We start from the raw sequence: 19,289 nt of genomic DNA, 5'->3' as shown, positions 1-19,289 counted from the left end.
AGCCGCGACCGCGAAAGGTGCTCGGCAAACTGCAAGAACGATCAGAGGGAGCGGAGCGGCCCGGGCCGGCGGACCCTGCGTCGGCCCCTGTCCCAGCCCGCGGGGCACCTCACTTCCCGGCTCCAGTGTTTTATATATTACTCTTTTTTTTCTAAGTTTTCCCCTGCTCCTCTCGCTTTCTCGGAGAAGGATAGGATTTGGAGCATTGCGGGCGGGCGTGCTGCCGGACCGCCTGCCCTGGACGTGCGAGGTGGGGAGAGAGGGAGGAAGAGATGCCTCTGATTAGAGGGCAAGTCGTGCTCATCCTCAGTTTCGTCTTTCTGACAACTTTCGTGGCTGTGGTGAGAGGACTACCCGTGAGGAAACACCGCAGCAACAGCCCGAAGGAGAGGAGCTCCAAGCTGGCGGAGGTAAGGCAGCCTTTGGGGAAGTAGGGAAAGCCGGGAGGGTGCTGAGGCGAGTCCTTCCGCAGTCCCTGCACCCCCTCACGTGCCGGGAAAGCTGAGGAGGCAGTGGGCCACCTGAGCGGTCACCGGGGCTCCCTCGGAGGCGGTTGTGCATCTCGGACGGGAGCAGCATCCAACACGTGTCCCGCGGCCCGGCCGCCCGCAGCTCCAAGGAGAGAAGCAGCAGCGGGGAGGAGTGTTTGGCCCCCCCCCTCATAGGCTGTTTCTTCACCCGTTGAGGGGCAGAGCGCTTTCCCGGCCTGCGGGATTTTCGGGCAGCCTCAGGTCTTCGCACTGCACAGAGGCTGAAGGAAAGGGGCTGCTTTTTAGCTTTCTGAGATCGGGGCCGAATGTCGTGCCCCGGTGCCTGGGAAGATCCGTTGCCTCCAGCAGCCAACATCCCAGGTGGGAGAGAGGGGTTAAATTAACGGGGTTGGTGCCTTGCCAGGAACGCCGAATCTCCTCTACCAGAAACTTAAGACATGACGGATTTTAGCCACCATCTCACCTCCGCGCCGAGACGCCCCTGGGGCAGGTTTCGGAGCGGCCTTGCTCCCCTCTCATCCCGGCAGCCTGCGCCCCGCCGTGTCCCCCGGGGCAGGCGGCCTTGGGAGCCTCCCGGCCGGGAGGGGGTATGTCCCGGGGCTGCGCCTTTCGCTCCTTGGAGTGCCGGATCCTGGGCAGCGCTGGCTGCCGAGCGCGGACTGTGCAAGGGAAAACTTAAGCAGGCAGTGAGAGACTGGTCAGATTGGGAGACAACTGGTGGGATCTGATGGGGATTACAGGAGGGAAATAGGAAAGAAACAGAAGGAGAGTAGGGAGAAGAGTTTGAATAAGAAGGACAACTGGACGGTTGAAACAAGCTGGTTTTATCTTGAAACTCTTCTCTGGAGAAAAAAATGGTTTGGGCAGCACAGCTGTGTTTAAAAAGTACTCTTTCAAAGAATGCTACTGCTAAAAGTAGGTGAAAGGAATAATTGAGAAAAGTGGCGATAGAAAGAGGTTGAGCAGGACAGGGTGAGAGCAGCTCAGCCCTCCCTGGCGATACGCAACAGTATGGGAAGCAGCAGATTTGATCTGCAATGTCAGTCAGACTGGCAGAGGAGGTGTGAAGTGGTGGGAATATACCTTATTCCTAGTTAGTGCCGAAACAGAATGCTGATATGTGGAGGAGTCGTGCTGGCAGCTCCTGTCAGATGCACTAAACTCCATTCCAGCATGAAATCCAGGGAACAAGTGCGAGGAGCGAATCTGATGATGGAAAGCCTGGCCAATGGGCAAGAGAGGGCACGGCCTGTGTCCAGCCAGGTACCGCTAGTCAAGTCTGGTAATAGTTTTGAGTGGAGCATGGACTGAACAGATTGAAAGAGGACTGCTGGGAATATGTGCTGTAGGGCTGCTAATAACATGTTGGTGCTGTGCTTTGCTAGTGAAACTTTGAACCTAGACGTAGATGGTGCTTCAGTTGCTGGAGAAATGCCAGGCAGAGTGACCTCGGGCTCTGGCTGCAGGAGGAGTAGCCATTTACACTTGAAATCCAGGAAAGTATTGCAGCTGGGGGGGGGCAAGGATAGAGACAAGCTGTATGTTAGGAAGTTATGCATGTGCCTACCACGGACTGTGCAGTGCAGCCTTCAGGCTCCTTTTTATCTGACATCTAAAATACGTGGGAGAGGGGAGCGAACTGCTGTCAGTCTCAGTTTGTGAATGGTTGTGAATGGGGAGCGTTGTGCGGCCAGCCAAAGATCACACACGGCACTTACACAGCCCGGCCTCTGTCCCCAGGACCTTTGCTTCTTGCAGAAGTAGAAACATACAAGAAGTTTATAAGCAAATGTTTGAGGGTGGAGATTAGAAGCAAGGAGGAAGTTGAAAAATTAATTCCTCTGGGAGCGTGTTGGTGCTCCCGTGCACGCCCTGCATCCCTCAGAGTACTGGCTGCACAGTTCTCACGGCAGGGAGAAAGCAGCAGAAGACACATTGGCATGCGTCTTCTAGCTGTGTTTTGGGATGAAATCCTCTGTTTCTGGTGCATGTCGGGGAGAATTTAGAGTAGTCATGCACAGCTGTTTGAACTAAAGCAGAGAGCACAAGCACAGCAGTATGGTGGTTAAAAAAAAATCCGGAGTGATTTTGGGTCATACACACAGATGGTTCCTGTTGCAGCACTGATATGTCCTGTCTCTATGGCAGCAGGGTAGCCACAGCTCGAGTATTGGTTACACTATGGGTAATGCCCTACAGATGTGGGTAGAATGAAGGGGGCTGTGAGGAGAAAAATAGAAATGACAGAGAAGAGCAGATAGACAATCAAAACCATTAAACAGTTGTATAACTTGGACTTATTTTAATTAAACAACTTTCTTTAAAGTAAACATTTTTTGTTGGTTTAGAATTGAATGGGAATTGTTATAATCTGTACTGAGCCTCAGAGTTGCACTTCTATACTAATATAATTTAGAAAAATTAAACCAAGTTTTTCAGTAAATTTTTGAGTTAGAAAGTCTTCTAATTGCAGGAAGGATGGAGGAAACACATGCTTTATTTTTGGGTGATAGCCTTATGTCCCAAAGTCCTGTGCCTCAGTCAGGATCCATTACCAAAGGAGCAGGAAAATTTACATTTTCTCAGCTGTGACACTGGGCAGAAAAGCTTTGCCTGAGTTACACTGTTCTCAGCATAAACAACAGATGTAGCGAGGATATTTGCTATTGCTTCAGTCTGTTTGACTGGAAGTTGAAAAGGCAGAGTGGAGAAGTTGAAAGGCGGTTTTCTTTCCAAACTATGACTTAAATCTAATGAGAGAAGGTACGTGCTTGTTTGGAGGCATTTTGGTGACGTTTGGGAAGGCAGGTGGGCTCCGAAGCAGCAAGCAGGTGTACAGCAGGGTTTTTAGAAGTGATTTTGCAGATTGGATGCATCATACTTCGATGTGGGCAGAAATGTGGCAGGATGGAGCACTGGCCAGCAAGTGGCTCTTCAGATTTGGGTAACTGAATAGTTCGAAAAGCTTGTGTCCCTTGTGGAGACAAGGTACAGCTCATCACATCACTTAATGGTTTATTTATTTGCGAAGTCAGGAGGTTTAAATGCAAAATATGTTTTGATAAACTCACTGGATTTCAAAATGTTGGCTTTGAACACTGTTAATAGATATTTGAATTATTTCCAACTGAAGCCACTTGATTCTAGTGCTTTTCCAGTAAATAGAAAACAGTTAGAGTCCTAACATGCTAGAAATGTAAATGTTAGAAATTATTAGATCTGTTTGAACCGACATCACAGCTTCAATAACTGTGCATAGAAATAAAAATGCTAGTGAGAACGGTAATGGGGGTGTTGGGAGTGAGCATCCCGGCAGTGACAGGGTGTGGCAGAGCAAGCCAACAATGTTTCATGGAGGGTCCAAGCTCCCAGTCTAGCTCTGGTGGGCTTGATGTGTGCTCTTCAGTAGGAGGGAACTGCTCTGAGAGAGGGGTCCAAGAGCAACATCAGCAAGCTCCCCAAGGCACCTGGGGTGTTACTGCTGGGCTTGGACAGGGGCAGGGGGCAAATCCGGGCTGGAGCTTGCTGTTGGAGTTCCCCTGGTCTGAGGCTGTGAGCAAAGCAAATATGGCATCTGCGATAAGACATAACAGAAGGCAACAAAAGAAATATCAAGCACAGCATAAAGGCTGAATTTGCTGCAAATCAGTGGGTTTGTGCAGCACCTGATATGACTGGCTCCAGGCCCCTGAGAAATAACGAAACAAGTGGCAACAGTACCTATTATTTACTGGTTAAATCAAGCAGTGAGAGTAGCGATGGGAAACTACATACAAAAATGTAGGTCTACGCCTGATTTAAAAATAATTGGTAGCAGTCTTGATTTAAATTGACCTGCCCTGTGCATAAGGGCAAGTGAGTGCCCAGGAGTGCTTAAGAATTAAATGTACAGCAGTCACATGATGCCTGGCTGGAGATAACAGCAAATGGAGAGTGAAGGAGCTTCAAGGTGACATGGTGTGGCTGTAACTAGATAAAAAAGTGTTAAAAGGAAAGAAATATCATCTAGGCTTGAGTGGAGTTTGTCAGGAGACTGTAAGCAGAAGTAGCCCTGTCATTTGGGAGCCCTAACATAGCCTAGACACGTTGGTCTGGGGACACCACTGGGGTGATGAGCTGCACAGGCACAGAGGTCTGTGGGAGCCTGCCCTGTGCCTCCCCCCAGCTCTTGCTCCTTCTTGACTCTTCTAGGGCTGTCTGGCCAAGAAGAGGATCTCACTTTCCCAGAGCCATCTCGCCCTGCTGTGGATCTCCAGCTTGTGTTGTCACCCAGGTCCGCCCTGTGTGGAGCATCTTGTTGCGCTGCCGCCTCGTCAGGAGGGCCCAGCTGGGGTACGAGTGTGCGGCCGGGTCGGTGCTGGCTGCCTGCACAGCCAGATCCCCGCCGCCACCGCGGGCTGTGTCAGTAGCAGAGTCATTTTGCCTGCGGATGTGCTTTTTACCTTTTCATTTCTTCAGCAATTAAGCGTTCTTGTCCCTGGCTTTGTCCTTGGCGGAGGTCGGATTTGTGGGTACAAAACGTTCACTGAAGCATCCTTCCGCTCTGAAAGGGGCTCTTTGTGTGCAGGGAGGTACTTCCCCCTTTGTAGCAAATTTCCTTTTGAGAAGTGCCAAATTATCTTAGTCAACACAGTTGAAAACCCTCCCGCCCTGGGGCTGAGACAGCAGCAGAAACAAAGGGGAGCTGGGTGTAGGGAAGCTGCCCAACAAGCGGGCTTCTTCCCTTTTCACTGCACAAATAGGTCTGCTGCATTCCCATTGTTACAATCAAAGGGGTTCCTGTAAAAGGCACATGTAAGGGGAAGAGATGAGGCATAAATCGCTCCACAGGGCATTGCCCGGCACTCTCTCTTGGTTCACAAAAGTGTCCAGCTCATGCAAACCTTCTCCTCATCATGCTTCCAACCATGATCCCTCCAAGCCAGGTGGGGTGATGGAGGGAGTGTGCTAGAGTTAATTCCTACTTTCCTCTTGCCAGTGTCCTATGGATAGGGAGTGCAAACCAGGGATCATCTGTTTTCCGTAGTAGCAATAAATATTCTTCCACTCAGAATAATCCCTGAAACAAGAAGCCCTGATGCTTCCCATAGGGAAGCCTGAGGACAGTCTGAGCTATGGACAGGCCAGCAAGGTGTCCCATGCTGTCCAACTCCTTCAAAGCAAATGTTGTCAGCCATAGGCTCAGGTTTTATATAAAATACTGGAGCAAGGAAGAGATTGTGGCATGTTACAATATTAAATTATTTTTGTTTCAGACAGAAGCTTGCAAAATAGTGGTGCAAGGAGTTTGGGTTTTGGTTGTTTGTGTTTTTTTTTGGTAGAATGTTTTGCAAGGAACCTTTATTGAGCAGTCAGATGCTTTTACGTGGCCAGCTGTAAAAGTCAGCCTGCAGAGGATTGCTTCCAAACAGTCCCGTTTCTGCATGTTCCTTCTGTGTATTAACTCCTGAGGGTTGTCTGAGAAGCTGTTTGAGATGTACTTTCATCTCTGTACTCATGAGATGAAGACACCAAAAAGATGGTGACCTGCCTGCCTCTCAGTCATGGGTGGCCCTTGGCGTGAAGGGCACTGATGCCTCCTGGGCTTCAGGTTGGTTTCGTCTCCACGGCAAGGATACAGCTTCAAAGGGAACAAAATGCAGTAAATTGCTGCCTTTTGCTGTCTCCTGGCACCACTGGATGGGCACAAGGTAGAGACCTGGCTGCAGATGACCAGGAAATGCTCATGCGTGCAGGGAAGAGGTGGTGAGGTTTGGGTTTATCTTGGATTAGGAGCTGATGGTTGGCCTGGTCTGTCAGGGTCTTATCTAGCACTCAGGACTTGGGGTGCAAGGCAGGTCTGGGAACATGTCCCAAACCAAGAGAGCCATCATCATGTAGGGTGCAGTTGGAGTCTGGCACATGGCAAGGGTACAGAGCCCTTCAGATGGGCTTTCTTCTAGCCCAGCCTTGGCATCCTGAGTCTAGGGGCGAGCAAGCCAGTCTCAACTCTTTCCCAGCAGCTGAGCCCCCAGGCTCCTGAGATGGCAGTATTTGCTGGATGGCCTAGAGGTGCTGCAAGAGGTGCTCTACCAGTGGAGAACTGACACCTCTTTGTCTCCCTGGGATGTCCTCTCTTCCCCACCACTTTGGCACACTTTCCTGCTGCCCTCCCTGCCCTCCCCTTCACCTCCAGCCATTCCCGCAGCAGCCAAAATCCCCAGGGATGCCAGCTGTGCTGTGCTGTGCTGTGCAACGCAGCACCTCGGACAAGACAAGGTGTTGTACAAATGTCTTCACATAGGCTGTTCCCCCCTACAGTTTCCCCTCTTGAGACATTGATTTTTAAGGAGCAGGCAGCCTTACCATGTAATAAAACTACAAAGATGCCCCTTAGGGGAGCATCTGATTCTCTTCTGGGAAGTATCTGCAGAGTGGCCCTCCTCATGCCTCCAGCAGAGGAGATGTGTGGGTGTCTCAGAGTCCACTTGGCTTCTGCATCCAGGATTACAGCTTGAGTATTGTGTGTCTGTGACCACTGTGGGGACTGGTCCTGGGGTTACCTCTAGGAAGTGACTGGCCAAAGGGAAGAGGAGGGGTCAACTGGGGGCTAAGATGCTGGAGAAGTGGGGCTTCCCATCTGGATATGCCCTAGCTTTCCTCTGACTTTGGATTTGCCTCTGCAGCCTTGCAAACCTCAGGCTTCTGTCTGATGGGAGGGAAAAAAAAAAGAATTATTTTTGGTGAAGCACTTAAGAAGTAACAGGGGCTGTCCTGGAAAATCTTATGAACAAGTGAGTTATGAACACCACAGATTGGAGCTAGAGGAAGGTACCCCAAGACCCTTTCTCCACCCCACACTGATGTGCAGGAGTCATTAAATCCTGCCGCTGGGGAGGGGAGCTGAGCTCACCTACAGACTGGGGAGCTGCAGCCAAGCATGTGGAGCAGGGGCTGCTGGCTGTGAGTCATCCTAGGTTTGTCACTTAAGGAATAGAGGTGCAGCATCCCTGCCTGGATCCCTTCCTGTGCAGGGCATGGAGATGCTCCAAGTCCAGCTCAGATGTCCATTTTGTCTGATGCTTCCCTATGGGAAGCATCAGGGCTTCTTGTTTCAAGGATTATTCTGAGTGGAAGAATATTTATTGCTACTACGGAAAACAGATGATCCCTGGTTTGCACTCCCTATCCGTAGGACACTGACAATAGGAAAGTAGGAATTAACTCTAGCACACTCCCTCCATCACCCCACCTGGCTTGGAGGGATCATGGTTGGAAGCATGATGAGGAGAAGGATTTCTATTTGGCTGGTTGGCTGCATTCCCTGCCACACTGCTTGCATGGAGGGGCAGCCTCTGCACCCTGTGTGGGACAAGGGGAGTAGGTTCCCCCTTAGTTCCCTCTTGCCCTGTGTCCCCCCACACCAATACCCCCTTTTAGCAGGCAGGAGGACGCTGGCATTGTTCCATCAGTTTCTACACTTGCTTTGCTATATTTTGGGGATTTTGCTTTGCAGTTTTGCCTGGTCTGCAGCAGGGAAGGGAGCAGCAGCTGGAGCAGAGGGTTATGGTGTGCAGGCTAACAATGCGGATCATTAGCTGGAACAAGTTAATGGTTACGAAGCACATGGAGTTTAGAGCTGGAACAAGTTAACAGCAGCTCAGTCTGATGCATTAGGAGCTTATGCGTATTACAGCTCAACTATGTTAACAGAAAACATGTGCCCTGGCAGGAGCATTTGCCAGAGAGTACCAGAGGATATGGACGTGTGTCTGTTCACCTCTCTGGGGGACCTCTATGTGCAGTCTCTGCGGGGGCCCAGCTCCCATACCCATGGCTGTGCTGCATCTGAGCAGCTCCCAGTTGGCCTGGCTGCAGCAGAAGTTTCAGGATATGGTCTCAGGTTAAGGGTCTTCAGGTAAGGGTGCCTTGCCACTGGCTGGTGTCCTTGCAGCAGGCACTACCTGTCAAGGATAGGCCCTTGGGACCTCTGCACTTGGACAGAGTCTCCTGGTGTAAGTACAACCCCATGTGCTGTGCTGTGATATGTCAATGGTGCCAACCATATACCCCAGTTTCCCCTCAAGGACTGTGTGGTTCATCCGTGTGGAAAGCAGGGCAGTCCCTCCTCAGGGGCAGGGACCTTTCCTGTGGTGAACCTTTCCGAGAGCCTTCTCCAAGTGGGAGACCCACATCTATTCCTGGTCTTGCCACAGGCTACCTGAGAGACCTCGGACAGGTCGTTTTCTTTGTCTGCAAAATGGAAATTTTACAGCATTTGTCTCAGTGTTAAAGAGGGAGAAGATATTTATGGTAGTGTGACACTGAGAAGGGCAACAGCTAGACATGGCAAGGTGAAAAGCCACCAGGCTCCTACTTTTCCTCCTTGTGTCACAAGTGATCTGGGAAGTGAGGATGCCATTGGCAAGTTACTCGGCAGCACATCCACAGGAGAGCTGACTGCAGTGAGAGGAGCTGGGCTGTGCCAGTGGGATGCATGGTGAGGAGCACTGTCAGTAGTCTGGACAACCTCCCCATTTTTGGTCTTACACAGTCACCTATGCTGTGTCCCTGCTCCTCATGGTGCTGCATGCTGCTGCTTCTCCATGCTGTGGTGTCTTCTGCTCCAGGGCTGGCTCTGCCTCAGGGCAACTGAGTCACCGACCTTGGAAAGAGTTTTGAGATTACTGTTGTTGCACTTGTGAGACATGAGTAAGCCTTTGATGCTGCCTCCTGCAGCTTCCTACTCAAGACAATTGGGATGGAGCTAGTTAGAGAAGAAAGTGATACCATATGATCTAAAGTATTTTGATAACTGCATGAAAATTATAATCATGAGGTTGTAATAATTATCTGCACAGCCTACAGTGTGCTGCCAGCTCCTGCTGGTCTGTCATAAACAGGATCTGCCCACACAAGCATGATAACCAAGTGCTTTGTTTGTTCCATGAGCACTTGTAGAACTCCTCCAAAACCTAAATGGAGTCTGTACTTAAAAAAAAAAGGCAACAAACCAACAAAAAACCAACCAAACAAATGGAACCATAAAAAATACTCCCTAAAACCAGCACCCAAGTGTGAGTTGATTCTGAGGTGGACCAGAGAGTACAGCAGGTGGAAAATCATGGTTCTGCTCTTTACTTGGGCCTCAGCCCCTTTGCAGGCGGGATTGTAACCCAGGGCACAGGAAGAGGGAGGCAACTGGAGGTATTCACTTCTTTAAATTACCTCTGACAGATCTTCCAGAGCTCAGCCATCAAAACCCTGAGTGATAGCTCCTGCTAAGCCACCTGCCTGTAAGTCTAAATGTGTTGTGTCCGATGACTGTGACTGTGGCTCAGAAGGTCTTACAGACAGTAACAGGAACTGGGTGGCATCTTCACCTTCCCTGATATCTCCTAGGTACCCACCCAGCTCTTGACACCTCTAGAAGCTTTGGCAAGGCTCTGGGAAATCTGTTAAGTGGGTGATGAGCTGATGGGTAGCAGAGGTCACTTGCCTGATGTTTGTCCCATGGATGTTTCCATCTGACTGAAAGGCTGCCGGTTGACAGGTTGTGTGCTGGTGGATCAAACTACAGCCCTTGGGAGGCTGTGGTGGTTTCAGCTGGCTAGGCTAAAAAAGCCCTTTCTTTGGGCAGTATCTCATCAAGGAAAGAGTGTGCACTATGGGAGGGAGGCATCATAACCTACTGCATTTGTTCCTCGTGATTACCCTGCTGTTCAACCTTCCTTTATTTTCAAGAGACAACAGTGTTACTTCTTAACACTATAAAAACCTCCCCTTTCCCCCAGTCCTATCAGCAAAAATTGTCATGAGCTTTTCTGCAAACTACAGCTCGAGCTAACCCCAGAAATACTGGGCTTCCTTTTAAAGCAACCAACCATCTTCCCTCTACTTCCATAGCTTTATAGTATAGCTTTATAGTAAAATCCTGCTTTGGAGTTGTTTCTGCCCAGTTTCAGTCCAAAGATAATTTTTTCTTTTTCCAGATCTTTGCCGCTTATTTAGGTGAATATAGAAAGAAAAGTTCTATGGTAAAAAAAAAAAAAATAAATTTGTACTTGGCTAATTCATAAGTGGGCAAGTTTGCAACAGACTGCAGCACAGATTTTAAAATGTTGGAGAGAGCTTGGGGAAAGAGTAGGAAGGTCTATTCAGGAAAAGATCAATAGTTCTTCTGGTAGTTTCTTGGTTTCAGTACACCATGGGTAAAACGTTCAAAGGAAACCTAACACAAGCAGTAATGATTAAGCAACAAAAGCCCCCATTCCTTATAATTATAGCCCAGTGTGATACCAGCCTTTAGCAAATACGTCATTTTCTTCACTGCAGTGTTAACAAGCCCAAACCACAGCCTGAATGTTGCCTCTGATCTGACTGCCGTGTGCACAGGTTTCTTTGGTTCAAGTTGAGTGAGTTTATATACTTGATAATTGGCTTGGGATAGGTGTGGGTGGAAGCTGCATCTTCTGAGCTTGTCCTACGCTGGTGACTCGCTTGCTCCACTGACTGCTGATGCACAAGTTCCAGCAGTGCTTCACTCCCAGGAGAGTTCTCTCAAATGTACTTGGAGGGGCAGCTTTGCTCAGCAGTGTGTGTAGTTACGAAGAGCACTGCCGGTGGGCGCACTGGCAACTTGCAGCACCTACAGAGATGCTGACGAACTTGCTGGAGGGACAAGTACCTGTGGTTGTGGCATACACCACAGGTAGTGTGGCCCCTGGTTGCCAAAGTACAGTACAGCGCAGGGACTAGTCTGTTGATGTTTTCAGGTTGTAGGATCTGAGATGTCACATCTCTAGTAATTTTTATGTAGCAGCTGCAGCACATGAACACTGGTCATTTGCTTTTTTTTAACCCATGTTTAGTTCAAAGCCTTAGAGAAGTTTATAGCAAAATCGCAGATTTTAAGAGCAGATGAAATTATTAGAGCCTTGAATTTCTTCCCTAGTACAGATGTGGTACTCATGTTGAGCCTAGTGATGTGGGTTTGACAGTCTCCACAAGAGAAATTGTCACTTTTCTTAGCTTGTTCCTGTGGTTAATCACCTATGGCACTAAAAGCATGAGACTTATTCCTCAATTAAATTTGTCTGGCTTTGACTTGGGCACGTTGCTTCCTATTATGTGTTTCTGTTCTGGATTATAGAGTCTCTGGTGCCTGATGGATTATTCTCTTAAAGAACTGGAAAACCAAGTCATTGCTTCCTTTTTTTAACATGACGAACAAATTAAATTGTACAGATCTTTCACTGGAAAAGTCTTTCCATCCCTTGAAACGGTTTTGTGGATGCTCTCTTCACCATCTCCAGATTTTCGAGCAATTTTAATAGAGATGTATGGACTAGAAATGGGAAAATGTCAGCCTTTGGTCTCTAGAGCAGTGATGTGTGGCCTTTTTCCACACACCTTGTTGCCTGTGTTATGTACAAAGTAGGCATGACACTGAGGTGAATTTCTAATGAGTTCCTTCCCCTTTCCAAACATCTTTTCTAAGCTTGTGCCCCAAGGTGTTTAGGTGATCAGTCTTACATGTGGGAGAGCCTGGACTATATGGGAAGAGCTCCTGGGCTGGTAGGTAGGAGGGTGTGATCCTGCTTATATTCTGCAGTCAAAACATGGTCTTCAGAAATGGAAAGCCCAAATGCTCTTCCTGAGTACTGTCCCAGAGTTCTCTCAGGTCCTGCCCTGGGAAGCCTTATTCCCGCAAAGCAGGATATGTCAAGTGTAATGCAGGAGTATCTGTGGCATTCCTTTTTGACTTTTTCTTTTGCTTGGTGCTGCCTAGTTGCAGGAGAAGGCTGGAGCTCAGTTGTGAGGCATTGATGGCTTTCCAGCACTGTGCTCCGCTTCTTTGGGGTGGTGGCAAGTATTCTCCCCTTGGCTGCTCCAAGGGAAGGTGGAAGGAGAAGGGAGCTGTTGATGACCAGCTGAGCGATGGTTTGCAGACTTTCTCCTGTGCTCCGTGGAGAGTGGGGGAGTAGAATGTTAACTCTAGACAAGCAAAGTCTTCTTTTCCTTTAGCTCATGCACTGCAGTGGCCTAGCTCCAGGCTTGTTTGCTTTATCCAGCTGCTCCTTGGACAGAGTAGAGGAGAGAATGGATGTCATGCAGCAGGAGCACAAACCTCGAGGGCAGCTGCTAGTTTGGCTGTCAGGAGCCCCTTGATGACATGGAGAGGACACATCTGATGCCATGGATGCTCTCACCTGGAGAGAGCACTGGGCTTTTAAGAGCTTGTTAAATCCATGGCTTGACTGGCTGGGGCAGGGCACTGAGCAGAACCTTACTCAGGAGGGGCAATCTGATGCAGGGGCAAATTTAACCCAGCAAAATTTCAGAGCAATGCAAATGTCAACAGGAGGGAAGTATTGGATGGTACAGTGCAATGACCATTGCTGAAGGACTCTGGGCCATCCAGGGCAAGCACTCTCAGTGTCCTTGTGCCTCTGGAGTATTTGGGCACTGAGGGAGCTCTGTTCACCCTGCAATACACTCACAGCCAGTTCCCCTGGAGCAGTTTTACATTTTCCCTGTGGGAACAGTACTCTGAATTTCTTGAGCTTGTTTGGGCGTAAAATCTGAATTAGGCACTGAGTGTAAATTTGGAGACTTGGAGTCTGTTCCTGGCTGGCTTGGTCTGATGTCCTTGGGTGAGCTCGGATCTTGTTGCTAGAGGAGACCTCACTTTCCATGTGTATTAAATTTGGGTTATCTGTGAATTGAGCTTACCCAGCCCAATAAACTCATTGCAAATTAGGCAGGAACGCCAGGCTCGCAGGGCTGTTGTCAGTCTCTAGTGCAGGGGTTGTGTTGGGCATGTGCAGCTGGCAGCAAACCCAGCACTGTCAGGCAGTGTTGTGCAGCCAGCACTAGGACACGGCCAGGTTTGCCTGCTCAGCCCCCCTTACTGTTTATGTTCCACCTGGGCTCTGCCTTGCTCCCTGCCGAGGAGACCCTGGGTGTGACAGGAGACCTAGCAGGGGCTAAGGCACTGGGAGATGGCTGAGACAGAGCCAGACATCCTTCCATGCGCCCTTCTCAAAACCATTGTGGTTTTGGATGGGGATGGAGGGAGCTGGGAGGGGAAGATGTAGGCAGAGGCATCTGTCTGTGCTCATGGTTGCTACCAGCAGTGCCACAGGAGCCTTCCTGGCCAGGGAGAGGGAGCAAGCCCCAAATGCTCTCACCAGGCAGCACAGGCACTCTCTTCCCTGAGCCCATCTGGTGAAGTCTGTCACCGGCCCTTCTCTGCCTTCAGCCTGCTCTGGGCAGCAGCCAAGGGACCAGCGGCATCCCTGCTGCTCTTTTCCCTCCCCCGGGAATGGAGGGATCACGGGCTTTGATGTACGGGCACAGGGCTGGGGACAGGCTGTGTGCACTCATGAGAGTCTGGCCAGGCTCCAGCTGCCTTTGAAGTGCTCCAGTGATCAGGATGAAAGGAAGGGGAGTCCTTCCCCAAACCATCTGGCTCTAATTGCAGGTAGAAATGCCTCTCTGCGTCCCCCCCTCCGCCCCGTGGGGAGGGGGCACTCCGCACTCTTCTTCGTTAATCCCGCGGCTCTCGACTTGGCTGGCGTGAAGGGTGAGAGCTTGGGAACAAAAGAGGGTTTCAGATGGGCAGCCAGCAATAGGCATCCTCTGGCGGAGATGCTGGGGGTTCGGGCACCTCTGCCCGTGCCACAGAGGGGTTTACCAGTTGTTCCCATCTCTGGTTTCTCAAGCACACTGGAGCCTGCTGGCCCTTTGGCTCACACTCTTTCGTGCCAGTGTGCACCGAGTGCAGGGACGAGGAATGTGGGAACTCGGTGTGAGCCCAGTTATTTGGCAGCACACGCTGGCCACCTCCCTGCCCCCTCTCCCCCCTCCCCCCGGCTGACTGGTGCTGCCTGTGGGGGCAAGGCTCCCTGCCTGCTCTCCCTGCTCCTCCTGGGACAAGGCTGCTGTGAAATGCCACGTGCCACTGAAGTGGCAGCAGCAGTTAGTGCCATTGGCAGCACTGGCAAGTGAGTTTTGTTGATTTGTTCGGCTGGGCATCTCCCTTTCTCAAGGACCTGAGGTAGCTGGGTTATATCTACCAGCAGTTTCTTTCCCTCCTTTTGGTAGCCTTTGGGCAGCATGTGAAATCTCAATTAAACCTGTGTTGCTTGAAGTTGTCTGCCCTAATACTAACACCACAGAACAATTTATTTTGATGAAGTTTTCCCCTTGTCATAAAGCCCTTGTTATAAACTTTTATATAAATATATAAAATTATTAAACATGGAGCTCTGGTAACTCAGTGACCAGAAAACAGCCCATGCGGTGACCATCGCCCGGGACCAGCAATGGCCAAAAGGGAGAGCAAGAAGTGGAAAGCCAGGCAAAATGGGCAATGAGACAGCAGAGGGGTGCAAAGAGGGTGGTTGTGGGTATGGGAAGCACCAGCCTTAATAGACCTGTAGGTTCAGGTGCAGCAGGGCTGAGTCCTAGCACAGCAGAGGACACTGGGTATTAATTTGATTGATTAACATGTTAACTGCTACCCTGATGCTGCAGATGGGGTGAAGAACCATTTGGTGCAGCAGACCAGACCCCCCTTGCTGGGCAGCAGTTTCCTCCCTGCCCTGCACTGCCACCCTGCAGAGATGGTTTTCACTGCCTCTTCCCTCTCCAGGTCTCTGCCTCATCCAACCCTCGTTCGGCAGGGGATGAGGAGCTGCCACCATCAGGCAAGGCACGGGGCTGAGGCGGAGCGGGCAGGCTGGCCCACGGCGGCACAGGCGTCGTGGGTGGCTCAGCAGCTGCCAGGAGCCCAGCAGTGGCCCCAGCCCAGCAGTGGTGGCCAGGAGGAGAGCCTGCCCTTCATGCTGAACCTACAGAGCTTGCCGGGGCTGACCAATGTGGACCTGAGTGCCCAGAACCCCAATATTCAGGTGGGGAGTGGGTCTAGGAGGGCCATGGGGGGATGTGGGTGAGCGCTGCATGTGCTCTCCAGCCTCATTTGGTTCCCTAAGAGGAAAGATCTTGTGAATGGGGTCTATGTGGCTTCTGCCATCTGTCTACTTGGTGACTGCCAGCTGCAGCTAGCTGGCATGGAGAAAGTCCTTGCCAGAGGAATTTGCTCACACTCTTTTCCCTGCCCCCTCCAGCTCCTCTCCGCAGAGCAGGAGCAAACGCTCCTACGTAGGTGACCTCTCAATTTCTGAGGGTGGTGTTTGCCCCTGTGGGTGACCACCAGCCCCCCTGTGCCTCCCACACTGTCCCTGCTCAGTCTCTCTGAATGAGGCGAGACCACTTGTGCTCCTCATGGTCCTGCAGCCCAAGGTGTCTCAGGTTGGGAACCAGTGCATGGTCTGGTAGGTCTGTCCCAGGGCTGTGCCCTGGCTCACTGCCTTGCCTCATGTCTGCCTTAAAGGTGACCATTGAAGTGGTGGATGATCCTCAGGCCGAGATGGAGATGGACTTGTTGAAGGAGACAAGAAATGACTGGTCTCTGACATCCTCTGAGTGGTTGTCCCACAAGGACCTGTTCTGGCCCCTCTTCTGGGAATATGACCCTGCCGAGGGGGAGGAGGAGGAGGAGGAGGAGGAGGAGGAAGAAGAGGAAGAAGAGGAGGAAGAGGATGACAACCTGGATGTAGGGGACAGGGAGGAAGAAGAAGAGGATGATGAGGAGGAGGAAGATTACACAGCAGAGTATGAGGAGGAAGAGTCCATGCTCAGTGGAGTGGGAGGTAATTGGGACCAGCGATGGCCTGGGCAGAAGAACTGGATCTTTAAGGAAAAATATAATTACGGTGAGTTCTCTTGGTATGCACAGCTGCCCTGCAGGCCTGCACTGCCTTCCCCTGCCTTGCCTGGCCTACAGCCCTGCAGCAGGGATCACAGCACACTGGTGCTCAGCTCCTACTTAAAAAATTAACAAGCATGCCAAGGAGCAAGGCTAGTACTCAGCTGTGGCTGCCAGCAGTCAGACATGCTAGAGTCCCAGTGGGAATTGCCCTTGCATGTAATCAGATGGAGCATGGACTCTAGCGAAGGTATGCTCAGATGAGAAAAATATTGTAAATGTTTAATGACAAGTGCTGCTGCCATGGACTCAGATCCCTGCAGTGACACCAGTGCCAGAAGCCTTTGCCTCAGACGTCGGCATTCCTCCAGGAGAGGAGCTGCAGAGGGCTCCATGGCAAGTACTGGTGAGCAGACAGGCCACGGCACCACAGAAGCTCTTGCAGCTTCTCGGCCATGACCCTGAAACCAGTCAACCTTTGCTAGTACCTCATGCTTCAGCATCATGGCCAGTGCATTGGCCAGGTTCAGTGAGGATGGGGATGGACAGCGATGCCTGTTTGGGTTGGTATGACTGGGAGCAAAGCTGTGAGAATGAGAACTTTTGCTCAGGGGCTGCTTCCCTGGGGTTGGCAGCGAGGACAAGGTTGGCCCTTGGCATCACATGACTGGGTACTTCTGTGTGCCCCAGGCAGCACTGTCCCCGTACAGGGATGGTGCAGAGCTGAGGGAGGTCCCAGGTGGCTGTTGGCTCCCCTTCTGCTAAGACTTTGCTGAGGTTCACCCACTCTCTGCCTCTTCCCTGCCTTGCACAGACTATGAAGATGAGGATGAGTGGAGCCTGTGGTCCCCTTGCAGCACTACCTGTGGCAGTGGGAACCAGAAGAGGACCCGGTCCTGTGGTTATGCCTGCACAGCAACGGAGTCGAGGACCTGTGACCTGCCACACTGCCCTGGTGAGCCCTTGGCCATACCAGTGCTTGGGTACTGTCTGACCCCGATGCGGCTGGTCCCCCACTGCTGCAGGCATTGCTCATGCTTCAAGAACTAGTTATGTTTAGTGGATCAGAGCTAATGAGCATGGGGGCTTCGTTTCCACAAGAGGCTATGATTGGGCTTCATGGCTCCCTAAGGAGTTGTGTGGTACCCAAGGGTGGTAGGAGCTGGGGTCCGGCTTGATGTGTGACTTCTTGCACCTCTCTCACACTGGGAGCTTGAAATTTTCTCCTGAGCATATTGAGAGCCGGCTCTATCCACTGGGACTTACGTAACTCACAGCCTCGGGCAGGTGTGTCCATCCAGGTCTTGCTGCTGGCCCTTGCTTCCAAAGGCAGAGCTATGTCACCAGAGAGTGGCAGGAGAGGGGCTGGAAAATGAATGGTGTCTGGTGCACATACAGAGGGAAAAATCCCGCCACTTGTCCTGGTGTTCAGCCTGGCTCTTTGTTGCTTTTTTTTTATTTCTCAAGGTGCAGAAGGGGAAATGTCTTCCCCACAGAAGAGACACCTTTCAGAAGTGACAACACCACAGAGCTGTTCAACTCAGGTCAGCCTCTGCTTCTACCTTGCACTGGCTTCAGCTATGACTGGGGGGTCATAGCTTGGCTGGTGGGGAGGGGCTCTGCCAAGGGCTCCCCATCTAGTGTTCCAGACCTAAGTCACCCCAAACCACTGCCATGTGCAGGCTTCAGTGGTCATGCTGGTAAACCCAGTTGCTCCCACAGCCTGGTACAACATAGTCCTGCTTTACAGTTCAGTGGCTGAGGCCAGCCTGCTGTGTGCCCTCTCCCAGGGGGAATGCTGCCAGCCCTGGCCCCAGCACAAAACCCCTTCCCTCTGTCACTGCCTTGGGGAGGGAGCCTGGCTCCAGCTCATCCAAGAGCCTGACTGCTCCTGCGTGGTGTTGCAGGTTCCACTGGTGGTATTGGCAAGGTGGCAGGCAAATGGCAACTGGGTAAAGTGGGGTGCAGACTGTGCATGCCCTCACCTTTCTGTGCCTTCCCCCCAGAGGGTAGACAGCTGTGAGAAAGTGGCTGAACTGCAAGAGCGACTTCCTCACCAAGTACCTGAGCAAAGTGCTGACGACCTGCCCAGCTGCCCCTGCTCCTACCCACTGGAGGCCGTCTACAGTGCCGTCAACCTGCGGGATGACGCACAGTGCAGAGCTTCCGATGGCGGGATGCCAGTGGCCCAAGGAGCGCCTGGACATCTACAAGCCCACAGCACGCTTCTGCCTGCGCTCCATGCTCTCCCTGGACAGCACCACCCTGGCTGCCCAGCACTGCTGCGATGACGAGCACACCCCCTCATCACCCGCGGTAAGGGGGCTGGCGTCCCCACCTCATCAGCACCGAGTTCTCCCCGAGCTGCACTACAAGTGGACATGCTGCCCTGGATCCTCTGCAAGGGTGACTGGAGCCGGTATCACGCTGTCCGGCCTCCCAACAATGGGCAACAGTGTGCTGACAACCCCACTGAGGAGGAGTACCTCTCCCAGCTGCAGGAGGCCAAGGAGTACTAGCCACAGCCACTCTCAAAGGAGCCACTGGCTTGCACCCCTGCGCAGCCTGGCGAGCCCTGGCCCTGCTCATGGGCTCCTCAGTGGTGCCAAGCAAAGTGGGGAGGATGCACCATCTGTCTCAACCCCTCAGAGGGGTGCCTCAGCCCCCCTCAGATTTCTGAGGGTGCCGGAGGTTATCGTAGTGCAATCCCTGCCATGCCACCCAGGGCAGTCCTGCAATCCAGGGCTCCTGGGCTGGCACATGGGGAGCAGTAAGTGCTGGGAGGTGTAAATGGAACAAGGGGCTGCTCCTGCCCGCTTTTGTTCTCTACGACCTTTCAATGCAACCTGAAAGCTGAGCGCAGGGGGAAGCAGGCGCAGCTCCTGCTGGCTTCATGACTTGTCTGAGGAGCTGGTGAGGCACGGCTGCCTGCTCTTGCCTGTGCACCTGCCCTGGCACACACTGGATTATGTCTGAAACTGGGGTAGGTCCTCTAGAGAGCACATGGCTGTCCCAACCATGCATACAAAGCAGGGTTTGCATGC

The 19,289-nt window shown here is 51.6% G+C and overlaps 1 protein-coding gene across 2 annotated transcripts; it reads left to right on the top strand.

Moving 5' to 3' along the window:
* Window positions 1-305: 305 nt before the first annotated feature.
* Window positions 306-18,628, top strand: ISM2 (isthmin 2). 2 transcript variants are annotated; one of them, XM_032691890.1, is made up of 6 exons: window positions 306-410; window positions 15,130-15,388; window positions 15,871-16,252; window positions 17,060-17,200; window positions 17,713-17,789; window positions 18,252-18,628. In XM_032691890.1, the coding sequence occupies exons 2-6, from the start codon at window positions 15,164-15,166 to the stop codon at window positions 18,534-18,536; spliced, it is 1,110 nt and encodes a 369-aa protein (XP_032547781.1). In that variant the 5' UTR covers window positions 306-410; window positions 15,130-15,163; the 3' UTR covers window positions 18,537-18,628. The 2 variants fall into 2 exon arrangements, with proteins under 2 accessions (XP_032547781.1, XP_032547780.1); XM_032691889.1 differs by lacking the exon at window positions 306-410 and adding an exon at window positions 4,439-4,823.
* Window positions 18,629-19,289: the final 661 nt, after the last annotated feature.

This window comes from Chiroxiphia lanceolata, chromosome 6, assembly GCF_009829145.1.
Source record: "Chiroxiphia lanceolata isolate bChiLan1 chromosome 6, bChiLan1.pri, whole genome shotgun sequence".
NCBI lineage: Eukaryota > Metazoa > Chordata > Aves > Passeriformes > Pipridae > Chiroxiphia > Chiroxiphia lanceolata.
This window is presented reverse-complemented; position numbering and strand designations above follow the sequence as displayed.

What these genes read in the sequence shown, in the direction of transcription:
- ISM2 (XM_032691889.1), top strand. Translation starts at nt 4,603, where the DNA reads ATGAGCTGCACAGGCACAGAGGTCTGTGGGAGCCTGCCCTGTGCCTCC. An exon ending in CCCAGAACCCCAATATTCAG is followed by an intron (nt 15,389 to 15,870) that starts GTGGGGAGTGGG and finishes TCTGCCTTAAAG; the next exon opens with GTGACCATTGAAGTGGTGGA. An exon ending in CACAGAGCTGTTCAACTCAG is followed by an intron (nt 17,790 to 18,251) that starts GTCAGCCTCTGC and finishes CCTTCCCCCCAG; the next exon opens with AGGGTAGACAGCTGTGAGAA.